The sequence below is a fragment of the Cololabis saira genome, chromosome 14, assembly GCF_033807715.1.
Source record: "Cololabis saira isolate AMF1-May2022 chromosome 14, fColSai1.1, whole genome shotgun sequence".
In the NCBI taxonomy this organism is placed as follows: Eukaryota; Metazoa; Chordata; class Actinopteri; order Beloniformes; family Belonidae; genus Cololabis; species Cololabis saira.
The window spans coordinates 45,306,046-45,319,866 of NC_084600.1; the positions used below are offsets into that span (position 1 = coordinate 45,306,046).

Here is a 13,821-nt window from a genome sequence, read left to right on the forward strand (position 1 = left end):
TCACCCACATAGTGACAGCTTTGACACATAAAAAGAAAAACGTATAACAACCCAACAAAACGCCGACAGATTACTTGAGGTAGACAAACGTACGAGCGGTGTCGTCGCAGCCGGAGCATGCGCCGTAATTTGGCGCGAATGTATCATACATTCGCGCCATCACGTCATTCAGGCAGCCAATCAGCACAGAACCTGATTATCATAGCCCTGCCCACTCAGAATCCTGCATAGATAATGAGGTTAGAGAATGGGAAGATAAAGACATGGATCAGCGGCTGAATTTCTAATTTATTTAGCAAAAACAATCAAAAGCTTGTTTTTAAGACATTCAAGGCCTGTTTAAAATAGGTATTAGATCCATAATAGGTCCCCTTTAAGCAAATCCGTGGGCCAAATAAAATGTCATCAAGTAAAGTAGATAAGGTTTCCTTCACTTCTCATTAAACAGACAATGATGGCGCTTTTACACTAGTACCTACTCAGCCCGACTCGACTCGCCACGCCTTGCACTCGTTTGTTTTCAATACCCGGATCAGAAGTAGGTGGGTTGGAGCGAAGCTGCTGTGACGTACTCGACTGTGCGATTGGGCCAACCCCCCGACCAATCGGTGGCGTGTAGTGTGATGACTCAGATACAGCCGACTCAGCTGCTTAGAATAACTACAGAAAAAGTATCTCCACCCCTGGTGGGAAAGAACCAAACCGAGTGGAGGAGAGTCGAGTCGGGCTGAGTAGGTTCGAGGGGAAAAGGGCCATGAGACTACAAGTCCCAGCATTTTAGCAATTATGAACAATAGCCTTGCCTCTGGTGTCGTGTCTAAGAAGTTTAAGCACGCTGTTGTTCAGCCATTGATTAAAAAACCCAATTTAGACACTTGGGTACTTTCCAACTACAGACCTATTTCGAAACTTCCATTTTTATCCAAGATTCTGGAGAAACTTGTGCTGCAACAACTACAGTCTGTGGAATAATATTTTCTACTTCCAGTTCACTCGACCAGCAGGAATTTCAGAAAAGTTTCTTCCGAACTAGGTAACTCAAGGTCTGTTCTGTTACAGGATGGACCTCTTCGATTAGCATGCAGTGAACACCCGGTTAGCACAGTCTGCTCTCTGTTAGGTATGATAGCTGTCACGGTACAAACACATCAAGGACCGGGAAAAGCTCATGTTACGCAAAAGAAAGAACAAGTTATGAAAACAGAGTTGGTCCTGATTAATGCTGCAGTTAAATATTTATATTGTAATATTAACTTGCATCTGTAAATGAGTAGTTAGGATTGATTTCCTGTAACTGAACTTTGATTCATTGGCATTTCTTTGGAAATGGAAGTGAAAGTAACTTTGTTCTTCAGCATAAAAGCTGAGGCTCGATATTGTGCTGGCATTAGCAGGAGAATCGCACCCTTCTCTTCTTCTCTTCCTTGCTACACCCGCAACTTAAGAGAGCATATTTTGAGAAGTTTTTGTTAATTCCTCAGTTACAGGTATTTGCCACGACACGTCTTCAATGTGAAAGGTGTTTCTTAAGGTAGGTCATTTTTCAGTTTGTATGTTCTCCTTTGTTTGATCTTATCTTACAAAGGTTTAATTGACTTAATTACTGACAACTATGTACATTACTATTGATAATTATTTAATGATTTTTTTTTAATTTCTTCTTAGAGAAAGGTTTGAAAACAGAACAAAAGACAAAAATAAGACCCAGAAAAATGTTAGAATGTATTCCTTTCAGTTGAGTTAAAGACTTTTCTCAATTCTGAAGGAGGTCATGGATGCACAAGATGACACGAAGGAAGAAGAATCTAGATTGTTACAGCAACCAGACAGTAAGTATGACTGATTCAAGAAGAAAAGGAGAAATTCAAGAACGACATTTTTGTTACTAAAATCCTGCTGTAGCGTCAACAGATATTTGCTTTCCTGTGTTAGATGCCGGACAGACAACCGGAACAACAAAAACCACGGCTTCAACAACGGTCGAAACAAGTAAGAAAAACATCAACCTAATTCGTTTGATTAAACACTCGAAGTAGCTTTTTACTTGTTAGGAAAATGTTCATGAGGAAATAAATGACTTCATTTAAGAGGAAGAAAAGGAGCATGGTTTATGAACTAAAACTTAAGTTTTTGAAAATGTAAGTTTTCCACTATTGAAAAGAAAGACACTGTATTCACTTGCTTTGCTTTGTTTCAATAAGAACAAAAAGCACAACCTTCCAACACCCGAGGTTCATGAAAACACTTTCATGGATACAATTATATGAATCTTGTCAGAATACTTTAATCAGACTGTAAATCCAAAATAAGCGTGACGTGCGATCTTTATATATATATATATATATATAGAGAGAGAGAGCGCACGTCACGCTTATTTTGGATTTACAGTCCATATATATATATATATATATATATATATATATATATATATACATACTGTATATATAGCAAACGTTTTTTCTTTCCTTTTCAAGTTGATTGGTTTTCCTGCTGCAGTTTTTGTGTATTCAAATTCAAAAAGACTTGTTTTTTACCTGAAGGGACACTAATTAATTTGGAGGTATTATTTGGTTGTGTTATGTATATCATCATGAAGGGAAACAACATGTACAATAAAAAAATCCTCCAGAGGGAACAGAATTGGTCTCATAGCATACAATACATGACTTTCCTGATATCCTGAACAGCTTTTTACAATCAAGTTTCAGCTCAGTTCAGTCATATTTATATATTGTCTATTCCAATACAAATTGTAACTTGGTGCTTTTCAAAGACCTAGATTTTGGCCCACGAACAAAGAAACAATAGCAAGTAAAAAATCTAAACAAAAAACCTTTATTTTCATGCAAAGCATAAACAATTTGGAATTCAGATGAATTACAAAAAACAGTTTAGTTTAAATAATGGAGGTTCATGAAGCAATCAAATATTAGTTAAATATATTTAAAAGAAGCAAATAAAGAATTTCTTGTTGAAGATGTCATGTTATCAAGTGTTTTCTTGTTAAAAGAGGTTCTGTAACTGGCTTGTGCAGTCAGCTGCGTTCTCACCAGGAAAGTGTTCCAGCTGTGAATCTTTATTTACTTATTGTCAACTCTGGTGTGAGCCAGATCTTCTTCAGATTCACTGCTTCCACAAACACTTTCCAGTATGAAATTGAAGTTGGAATAGTGGTCAATTTATTTTCGGAAAATAATGCTTGCATTTATTTATTTCTAGAGGACTTATTTCCTGTAACTGAACTTTGACTGCTTCATTGGCATTTCTTTGGAAATGGAAGTGAAAGTAACTTTGTTCTTCAGCATAAAAGCTGAGGCTCGATATTGTGCTGGCATTAGCAGGAGAATCACACCCTTCTTTTCTTCTCTTCTTTTGAAGTTGAAGTTGAAATTGAAGTTGGAATAGTGGTCAATTTATTTTTGGAAAATAATGCTTGAATTGAATTGAATTCTATTTTCTTTGACCTTTAACCCATGCTACCTTTTTTTCTCTCAGTTATCTGCATATGTAGCGCAGAATAAACCTGAACTCCACGATACATTTCACATTTGATATTCCTGAACTGCATCATTTTGAAAAGGCTTATTTTCAAGTTTTACAGTAAATTGAATGAAATACTGTACATGGTTTTTTGAGGTAGACATATGAATTAAATATAACTTGCTTCATCATCTGCGCAATGTAATTACGTTATAATTACTATTAAAGATCTTAGAGATCAACCAAAGACAATCCTGGATTGACTTAAGTTTGTTTAATTGATCAAAGTAAACATTCTGTGAATGAGGAACTTTACTGTCTCTATATCAGTTAGGTTGGAAACATTCATAAACCCTGTAGGTTTATAAATTAAATATAAACACATCCCATACATACCCAGATACATATGTATAATTAAACATTGCTGCACAATTTTCTGTAAAAACTATTTACGTTGAATTAACTTGAAATAATAATAATAACAATCGAAAGATGTTTTTCAAGTTTAAAACACATCTTTCGCTATACTTGCGGGGTTTGGAGTCCACCTGAGGTGACGCGTGTACGCGTCCCCGCTGGTGGTTAAAATGGCAGTGGCTTCCCGAACCTCATCCTCTTTTCCTCCAGGCTTCCAAGCTCTTCCACGGATCTGTTCGTAAGCTATAAATGCTACATGCTCGTCAACACGGAGACAAGGAGAGACGAGGAAAAGCGCCGCTCTTCACCAGGGCCCCCTAAGGAGCGTAACCGACCAGCTGTTCACCAAGGAACGCTGTTCGCTCTCTCCGATACTCTCTCTCTTCGTGCTCCTCTCTCCGATTCTCTCCTCGTTCAGATAGTGCGGCCCAGAATTTTGTAAGCTGGGATGCCTACTACGGCTCCTCAGCTAGATGAACGGTTAGCGCAGAAATGATCCAGAAGGATCCTTGGCCAGGGTGTACAATACCCAGGAGATTTTGGTTCACCTCCTTCGACCGAGTCGTATCCGTCACCAAGCCTCAGGTAACAGGCCATTTCTCGAGCCGGAGCCCAGTCGGGGTTCTTGCTCTTTCTTTGGCCCACGGCCGAGAACTCTGTCTCCGCCCTACCGGGGAGAATGCCCCCTCCCACATTATGGGGGCCGTCATCACTGGGAAACTGAGATGATAAGAGCGATGGACCAGCCCTGACCTGCGGGAGGTTGAACGTTGCCTGCTTGACCTCCCGGGGGCAACCTCCTGGGAGAAAATGAAATTATTCTGGAAGACCACGGCCAGGAGCGTTCATGTATTCCTTGAAACCCTTCCACCCGGAACAAGCGATTGTTATTCAGCTCTCTGTCGGGCTCTGCAGGAGGAGTACTCCTTGTACACCGATCAGGCTTCTGCCACCCTAGGTGCTTTTGCCATCACGCAAAAGAGTTCCGAACCGCCAAGAGAATACTACTGGGGACTCCGAGCTGCCTACTTCCAGGGGCGTAGCGCGCCAGGGTTAGAGGAGGAACATGTTCCTCCACAACCTTCACGAAAGCCTAAGGTTTGATGTAACCATGTATTGTAAAACTAGGAACCTACCGATGCGAGAAATCAGAACTTAAGTACAACTCGTCTGGAACTAGGGCACGTCCAGCGAAGGCCCCTGAGAGTGGTCCCTGGGTGTTAGTAATCCAAAGAGGTGAGAACAGTCACTTAGAGCTTGAAGGCAACGAGATTCCCCACACCAAAGCTGGACCTGAACCAGGGTCTAGGAGTCACTACCAGACTCGCCCCTCAAACGGAGAGCAAGACCAGGGAAGTAAGCCCTGGCGCCAGCCACAAGTTCAGTCAGCATACCAATCGCAGAATATGGTACAGCAAAATAACAAGGGGGGACGTAACCACATGTTCAGACGGCACGTTAAGAATGAAAATACTGGTCTGAAGTATGTGAAAAAGGGTCATAAACAGGAAAAAGAGAAATAGCTTATAGAGAGCATGATCAAAGCTATGCGGAGACTAGCAAAATTGCCTTGCTCAGCCGCTCCACCTGGGTCCCTGGAGGACCGAGTTAGTTCGGCCGAGCAGTAAGCGACCAAATTTTCCCCTTTTTTTTTGCTTTTTGGCATCTAGCGTTGCCACGGTAACACTTTTCACTGACAAAAGTAATGCCCAACAAGGCACGATGGAGACGCATCCAACGATGTATGACATGCATGGGTGCATGTCGGGGTTCGGGCCGCATTAATGGATGAAAAAAGCATGCGGAATAATAATAATAATTCAAAATGGCCGACTTCCTGTTTGGTTTCGGCCATGGTGCCAAGAGACTTTTCTTTAAGTTGCAACATGATACAGGTGTGTAGTGATTGTCGTGCATGTACGTCAAACCGTATTGTGGGGCTTGAGGCACAAAGTTTTCAAGGGGGGGGTTTTGAGCCATTAGGCCACGCCCGTTAATGCAACCATTAAATATCACATTTTTCGCCAGGCCTGGCTTGGTGCAAAATTTGGTGACTTTTGGGGCACGTTTAGGGGGAAAAAAGGACCTCATTTCGTCGGAAAAATAAAAACGAGAACGAGAACAAGAACATTTCCTACAGATACAATAGGGCCTTCGCACTGTCAGTGCTCGGGCCCTAAAAACGTTGCTGAGCAGGATAAAAAATGGAACGGGAATATGAACAAGTAAACTGACAAGGAGAACATGGAGGGAGGAAACAGTACGGACCAGGGAGCAGGGAAAGACAAGACTAGAAATACACAAAGGATAACGAGACACAGGTGACGACGATCAGGGCAGATGGAAACACGAAGGTCAAGACAGAACTGAAACTCAGGGACATGGGCTACAAAACAAAACAGGGAAATGTCAAATCCTGACAAGTCGGGATATAGTATGCAGGTCAGTATTCCAATAAATTTGATCGAATTACAGTTATGATTACTACATTTATGGATGCAATACAAAATTGGAGAATGATAACATTGTTTGACATGATCAATTTGGAGGACTGGCTAATTAATTTAGCAGATGCAACAGTATTACTACGGGATTTTGTCAATTCAATTCAATTCAATTCAATTCAAAACACTTTATTTGTCCCCGAGGGGCAATTTAAAAGGCATAAGGAGCAGCATTAAAAGACAAATAGAACATCAACAACATAAAAACATACATACATACATACATACATACATACATAGGGTGTGCAGTTAAATCCAGGATTGTCTTGCTTGGTTTCTGAAAACTTTAAGAGTGATGACACTGAAATATATTTAAACAGGCAAATCCGCTCACAGGTCATAAAAAGTGTTTCATCAAATATGCCTATAGATACAGTAGTTTCCTACTAGAAATTGGGGCGGCAGTAGCTCAGGTGGTAGAGCGCGTCGTCCAATGATGGGAAGGTCGGCGGTTTGAATCCCCCTCCGTCCCAGTTGCTGACGTAGTGTCCTTGGGCAAGACACCTTACCCACCTTGCCCCGTGTGAATGTGTATGAATGTTTTTGGTGGTCAGAAGGGCCGTTTGGTCAATATGGCAGCCACGCTTCCGTCAGTCTGCAGGGCAGCTGTGGCTACAAAACTAAGTCTATTTAAAAATGATGGAAATCAATAATACAGGTGAGTACAGTACAGAATATAAATGATTCATCATTATTACTCGCTTTAATCCTGTTCAGAGTTTCTGGGTCTGCAGGATCAGATCAAGCAACCAAGCAAAAGGATGAGCATCAAGCCAGACAGTGATCCAGTTAATAACATCAAAAAAATATTTGATCAGTGGAGTTAAAACAATCAAGTATTTTGTTAACTGACTTTTTCAGAAAAAGTTGAAAGCTTTGGGAATTACCGTAAAGCTGCAGCACAAAGAATATTGTATTGGCTGTAATTGTTTATTTATTTATTCATTGTGAGCACACATGGTACCTGGAGCAGAAATCTGGGCCTTCGTAACCCAGTTAAAGGTAGTCAATGCAGTCCTCACCATCCCTGTTCCCATATTATGTATGTTGAGAACCAGCTCTCCGGGCTTTGTTGAACTGTATTGAACTTGGTTCATGGGTTCAGATAATCAACAGTTGTGTTTAATATTTATGGGGTAAGTGCTTGATTTTAAACACTAAGCTCCTCTTGTAACTAGGGATGGGAATTGATAAGATTTTTCCGATTCCGATTCCATTTTCAATTCTGCTTAACGATTCGATTCTTTATCGATTCTCTTATCGATTCTCATTTGGAAAAAAGGAGAACAAACAATTTTAGTATCAACTTTGTTTTATATCTTTGAACAAAAAATATAAGTGAGGTCTTAAAACACCCCCAGCCTTGGGCTCCTCCATGGTGCCAGGGGGGCCCCACAAAATTATTTGTAATATAAAATATGTATTTAATATAAAATAATAATAATAAAATAAATATTCTTCTGTAGAAATGAACTAAATACAACAAATTATTTTGTGGCAATTACACAAGAATGTCCAGTAACATGTTCAACACCACAAACTTAGTCACTGCTGGTAACATTCATCTATTCTGGCCTGATTCTCTTCCCTGCCTTGATGAAAGGAGAAGCTAGCAGTAGATGCTCTTTAACTTCTCCATAGATGAGCTGACGAGCTGCAACTGTTTCAGGAGCTCTGCTGTCCGCCGGAGCGCGCCCGGCACGTCCACGTCCGCGCAGCTCTTCTAAAGCATGAATTATGGTTCCGTGTTAAATCGACGCAGAGCCTACGGCGTAGAGTACGCCGTATGGTGCGTGTCACCGCGTACCCTACGCCGTAGACTCTGCGTCGGTGTAACGCGGAACCATAAATCAGCCTTACCACACGCCGGCTGACTCCGCGCTCCCAGCGCACCAGCCGGCCAAGTCCTAACAGTTTCCCCCCTTTGTTGAAATGTCCACATTGCAAGAATTGTCGCCCTGTTGTCGTCCTTTTTGGTAAAATGTAACCAAACTTTCGAGCGTTTATGCCGCTTTGTCCCCGTGTTTTCATGCTGGGCGCGAATGCGCACGTTGCGCAACGTGCTTGGTGACGTCATTCACGCCTACTGGAATCAATAATGGAATCGTTTGCGAAAAAGGCAAACGATTCCAAGGAATTGAAACACTGGGAACCGGTTCTCATCAAGAACCGGTTCTCGATTCCCATCCCTACTTGTAACTGGCAGTTTAAGGGCATGAGGCAATTATTTTTATATATATTTTCTGTATCTCTACAGAGACCGACCTGGAGAGCGTGCTGGAGGATCTGGGGTTGACGCCGTTCTACAGAGAGAAACTAACACTCAGCAAGATCCTGGAGATTGATGAGAAGACCATCACTGATGTTCCTGTCAAGAGTAAATCAGATCTCCCATGGTCTTTTATAAAGAAACTGATGATGGTTAATGTAACAGCTAGAAATATGAAGGGTTCATCAGCTTGTGAGTCAACGTATGATGATTCATCAGGGACTGAGTTAGATTTCAGTGATCTACTTGACAGTCCAACTACAGGTGACACAGTAAACCCTCTCGACATAATCACTGCTCTCTTTCTGTGTTCAGATGGTTTTGTACAACAAGAAATCGCACTAAAAATGTCGATGTGTCAGTTCTCTGTGCCTCTGCTGCTTCCCAGCTGTGATACAGAACAGTGTACACTCATGCTGTGGGCCATGAGAGACATTGTTAAAAAGTACAGACCTTCAGCTCTTTCACAATCCAAGGGTTTCATTGAAGAGCGAATAGTTGATTCTCAAGTTCCAATGATCTCTTTTGTGAGACTGGGTAACTGCTCCTTGTCAAAGTCAGAGATCCTCAATAAGCTTCTCAGCAATTCTCAGCAGTACCACGACACCTTTGTTCACCGCAACATGGAGGGAGGTGACAGTCCAAAAAGAATATCCAACGGACTGACAGAAATCACCTGGTACCTTCCTGGTGGGAACACAGACATCGACCTTTTCAATCAACCAGTGGCTGTTGCTAATCTTCATGGTGACATTGCTTCATTTGAAACACAGTACTCCTTTCTGTGTCAAACATCTGCAGCAGTTTTTGTTTTCTTTGACCATTTGGACACTGAGTGCAAAATTCTTACTAACCAGAACCAGAAAGCTCAGATCTTCTTGGTGGGAAACAGTGAGAGCAAGAACTTCAAACTAGAATCACTGAAAAAAGTTGCAACTGCTTTAAACTTGACTGCAAGCAACTGCATTTTAAAGAAAAGGCAGCAGAACATTGCAGATTTTATTAAACATTTGAGGAAAACAGTCAGTAATGTAGTTGAGAACCCACAAATGAAGATGCCAATAGCAAATATGGCTGACATTGCTCATGATCTGGGAATCTTGGTTGATGAAGACTCTACAGAGTGTCAGGCTGGAAAGAAGAGTGCAGATGGCATCACTGAAGAAATTCAAGACCTTCTTCAATACAAAGATGAACAACTTCCCCTGCAAGGCCAAATATGGAAGGATCTGACTCACTTAGAAAAAGAGGAATTTCGCCTTCAAAAACTTGGATCTGAGAACATAGAAATGTACAAAAGTCAACTTCAGGAGCAGAGGAAGGAACTCCGGAAAAAGCAGAACTCTTATGATTTGTCCCCAGCAATGGCATGCTTCATCAATGCAATATCCAGCCAAGGAATAGAAAGTTGTTATTTCCTGAAATGGATGCGAATGAACCTTGATAACATCTCTTGTTCAAAACTCTCCGCACTAAGAGATCTGTACAAAGAAAAGTGTAAAGATTCTGCAAACAAAGAGGAGGTGAAGGAAATTGACAGACAACTTTCCAACAGCTCTCTGGGGACTGAACATTTCTTCCGTGAAATGGGTCAGATCTATGAAGCTTCCCTCTCACTTCCAGAAACAGACCCATCACGTCAACAATTTCAACATCTGCCCAAACTCTGTGCACAGTTGTTGCTTGATGGGTTTCCTCTTGAACTTGTTGACGGAGATGCATCCAACATACCGCTGAGATGGGTGAGTGACGTTCTCACTCAGCTGAATCACTTGGTGTCTCCAAAGAACAAAATACTGGTAGTTACAGTTCTTGGAGTTCAGAGCACTGGAAAGTCCACTCTCCTGAACACCATGTTTGGAGTGCAGTTTGCAGTCAGCAGTGGTCGATGTACTCGGGGTGCCTTCATGCTGCTCATCAGAGTCAATGAAGACATTAAAAGAGAATTTGGCTGTGACTTCATGGTGATCATTGACACCGAGGGCTTAAAGTCACCAGAACTTGCTCAGCTGGAACACAGCTATGAGCATGACAATGAGCTTGCAACGTTTGTGGTGGGGCTGAGTGATATCACCATTATCAATATTGCAATGGAGAATTCAACTGAAATGAAGGACATTCTGCAAATAGTTGTTCATGCTTTCCTCAGGATGAAGGAGGTGGGCAAAAAACCAAAATGTCAGTTTGTTCATCAAAACGTTTCTGATGTTTCTGCTCATGAGAAGAACCTACGAGACAGGAAACTGCTCCTTGAACAGTTAAATGAGATGACCCAAGCAGCAGCCAAAATGGAAAAGAGAGAGGAGAACAAAAGCTTCACTGATGTGATGGAGTACAGTCCAGACACTGGGAACTGCTACGTTCCTGGACTCTGGAATGGAAACCCACCAATGGCACCAGTCAATGTGGGATACAGCCAGACTTTATACGAGCTCAAGAAGAACATCATCCAACAGCTGGGAGAGTGTGAATCATCTGCTAATGATGTATTGGAGTTTAAAGAGTGGATGACCAGTCTGTGGAATGCTGTGAAGCACGAAAACTTCATCTTCAGCTTCAGGAACAGCCTTGTAGCTGACGCATACATGAAGCTCTGCACAGAGTTCAACAAATGGGAGTGGGAATTCAAGAAAGCAATGTACAGTTGGGTTACCAACGCAGAAACGAAGATTTCGAACTTTGGTACAGTTGCTGCAAAGTCTCAAATATCTGATATGGAAGTATTCCTTACTCAGTTAAAATGGGAAGCAAACACAGAGCTGTCTAAATGGGAGAAGAAGCTCCTTGACAATCTGGAGGAATACTTCAAGCAGACAGATGGGCATGTCTATCTGGTTGCAGGATACAAAGAGGAATTTAAAAACAGTGCAAAAAACATTCGTCGAGAATTGGAAAATTCTGTCGTAAATCAGCTCACAGCAGCAGCTGATATCAAACGAGGACTGAAAGAAGTCGACAAAATAAAGGAGAATCATACAAAAGAAATAGAAAAAGCAGTGAGTGGATTGATTGCTGACTGTCGCACAAAGAATTTGCAAATGACAGACGAAGTGTTAAACGAAGAGTTTGATGAGATGTGGAGTGAAACACTGAAGAAGATGTCTTTCTCTGAACTAAAACGCACAGATGTCTTCACAGAAGTGAGCCACTATCTGAGAGAAAATGTTTCACACAAGGGAAGTCATGCATGTGAACTGCTGAGTAAAAAACCTCTCCAAGAGTGTGGGTTTGCAGCTTTCATACACAAACCTGAAGGATTTTTAAAAGACATGAAACACAGATTCAGGGGTTGGTTTAATCGTCAAAATCTTATGAAAGCCAGGCAAAAAGTGGCTGACAACATCATAGCTGCTTGCCAAGACTCTGTAACAGACAAAAGGAAAAGAAAAACCAACTACCACAATACCTACATCCAGGAGATCCTTCGCATCATTGATGAAATGCTCAACAAGACTGATGTTGACACAGACATTGAGTTTGAAGTTTCTCTAAAGCAGCACATCTGTGCAGATGCAGCCAGAAACTTTCAGGGAATGCAAGAAGACTTCATACAAGCAAATGACCCCAAGATCCTTCTGGATAAAAACAAGGAAAAGTTCTGTGCAGATTTCAAAGATGTTTTCCACAAACGAGACCAGTGCCAGAAGAAGGCTGAAGAGTTCACAGAACAATGTCTGAAACCTGCTGTTGAAGACTTTGTCTACCGTTGTCTGGGTCTGAATATCACCGAAGAAATGATGAGAAGTCAAGCGTTCAGCACACGTACCTCTTTCCAGTGTTCAGTTCTGCTGGATTTGCTGTCAAAGGAAGACTTCGACAGCTATCTGAGCTGCATTAACAATTATGAGGATTATGTAAAAACATGGACACTTGACCAAATAAAGAAGCACTTCTCAGATGCATCAAAAACATCTGCGTATGAGGAAGAACATCTTAAATCAAGTATCAAAAATATAAAGGACGCCATGGAAAAGCCCAAATCAGAGAAGAGTGCTGACCTGAAGACATTTGTTGAACACATGTGCAAAGAACTCGGTGATAAACTGGTCATTTTCCAGGATGCTCTTGATACCTTCATGATTCTGAACAATGCTAACCAGGAACAGTTTGCTGGTTGGTTAACTGAGTCTGTGGAGAAGATGGAAGAAACTCTTAAGAAGAAGTTTAAATGCACAACCTTTGAGAGAAAACTAGAACATCTCCGTGTGAATCCTCAGGCTGAGCTTTTCAACAGAGTGGTTGGTTGTGGGAAACAGTGTCCGTTCTGTAAAGTTCCCTGTGAAGCAGGAGGAGGCGAACATAAAGAACACCATGCTTCCCTGCATCGACCACAAGGTCTGGGTAACTACAGGTGGGACGATTCAAAAAAACTTATAGCTGACATTTGCACATCACTTGTGATCAGTGACGGCAGATTTCGCTGCAGTGAAACCAACATGGAATGGCATCCTAACAAGTCTTACAGGGAAATTTTCCCAGACTGGCACATCCCTCCTGATGGGAGTTTTGAGGCATCAGACTTCTGGAAATATGTGATGAACAAGTACAACAGGAACTTTGCTGAAGCAAATAAGGCAGAGCCAGCTGACATTCCTGAAACTTGGAAGGAAATTACAAAACAACAGGCAGAAACAAGCCTAAAAAAATCATTTAACATCTGCTGAGAGTGATAATATTCAACCTCCCTCTCTTTGATGGTGAAAGTGAACCTTCCACTGTGGATGCTGTGTCTTTTTAATGTTCTTAAAGTTTCTTTATTAACATAGGTAGGTTTGATAGGTTTTAACTTGATAGGTTTTAACTTGATCAACCATTTTATGTATGCTGATGATCTGGCCATTGTTTCTCCCAGTAGTGCAGGGTTCCAACAACTGCTTAATATTTGCTCTGATTATGGGGTTGAATTTGATGTAAAATACAATGCCAAGAAGAGCGTTGTGTTGATATGCAGGACTAAGGAGGACAAGCAACTAAACTTTCCCCTCTTTTATTTGTCAGGTCAAATTATTTCTGTATGTAACTCTACTAAATACTTGGGCCACATCATTAATGATGAGCTGGTAGATGATGCTGACATGTGCAGGCAACGGCGGATGCTGTATGCTCAAGCCAACATGCTTGTCAGGAGGTTTCACTACTGCTCTTCTGAGG

At 41.5% G+C, this 13,821-nt stretch overlaps 1 protein-coding gene across 1 annotated transcript; it reads left to right on the forward strand.

Moving 5' to 3' along the window:
- Positions 1–4,153: 4,153 nt before the first annotated feature.
- On the forward strand, positions 4,154–13,392 carry LOC133459407 (interferon-induced very large GTPase 1-like). Its single transcript, XM_061739302.1, has 3 exons — positions 4,154–4,223; positions 5,026–5,253; positions 8,614–13,392. The coding sequence occupies exons 1-3, from the start codon at positions 4,154–4,156 to the stop codon at positions 13,332–13,334; spliced, it is 5,019 nt and encodes a 1,672-aa protein (XP_061595286.1). The 3' UTR covers positions 13,335–13,392.
- The last annotated feature ends 429 nt before the right edge of the window (positions 13,393–13,821 follow it).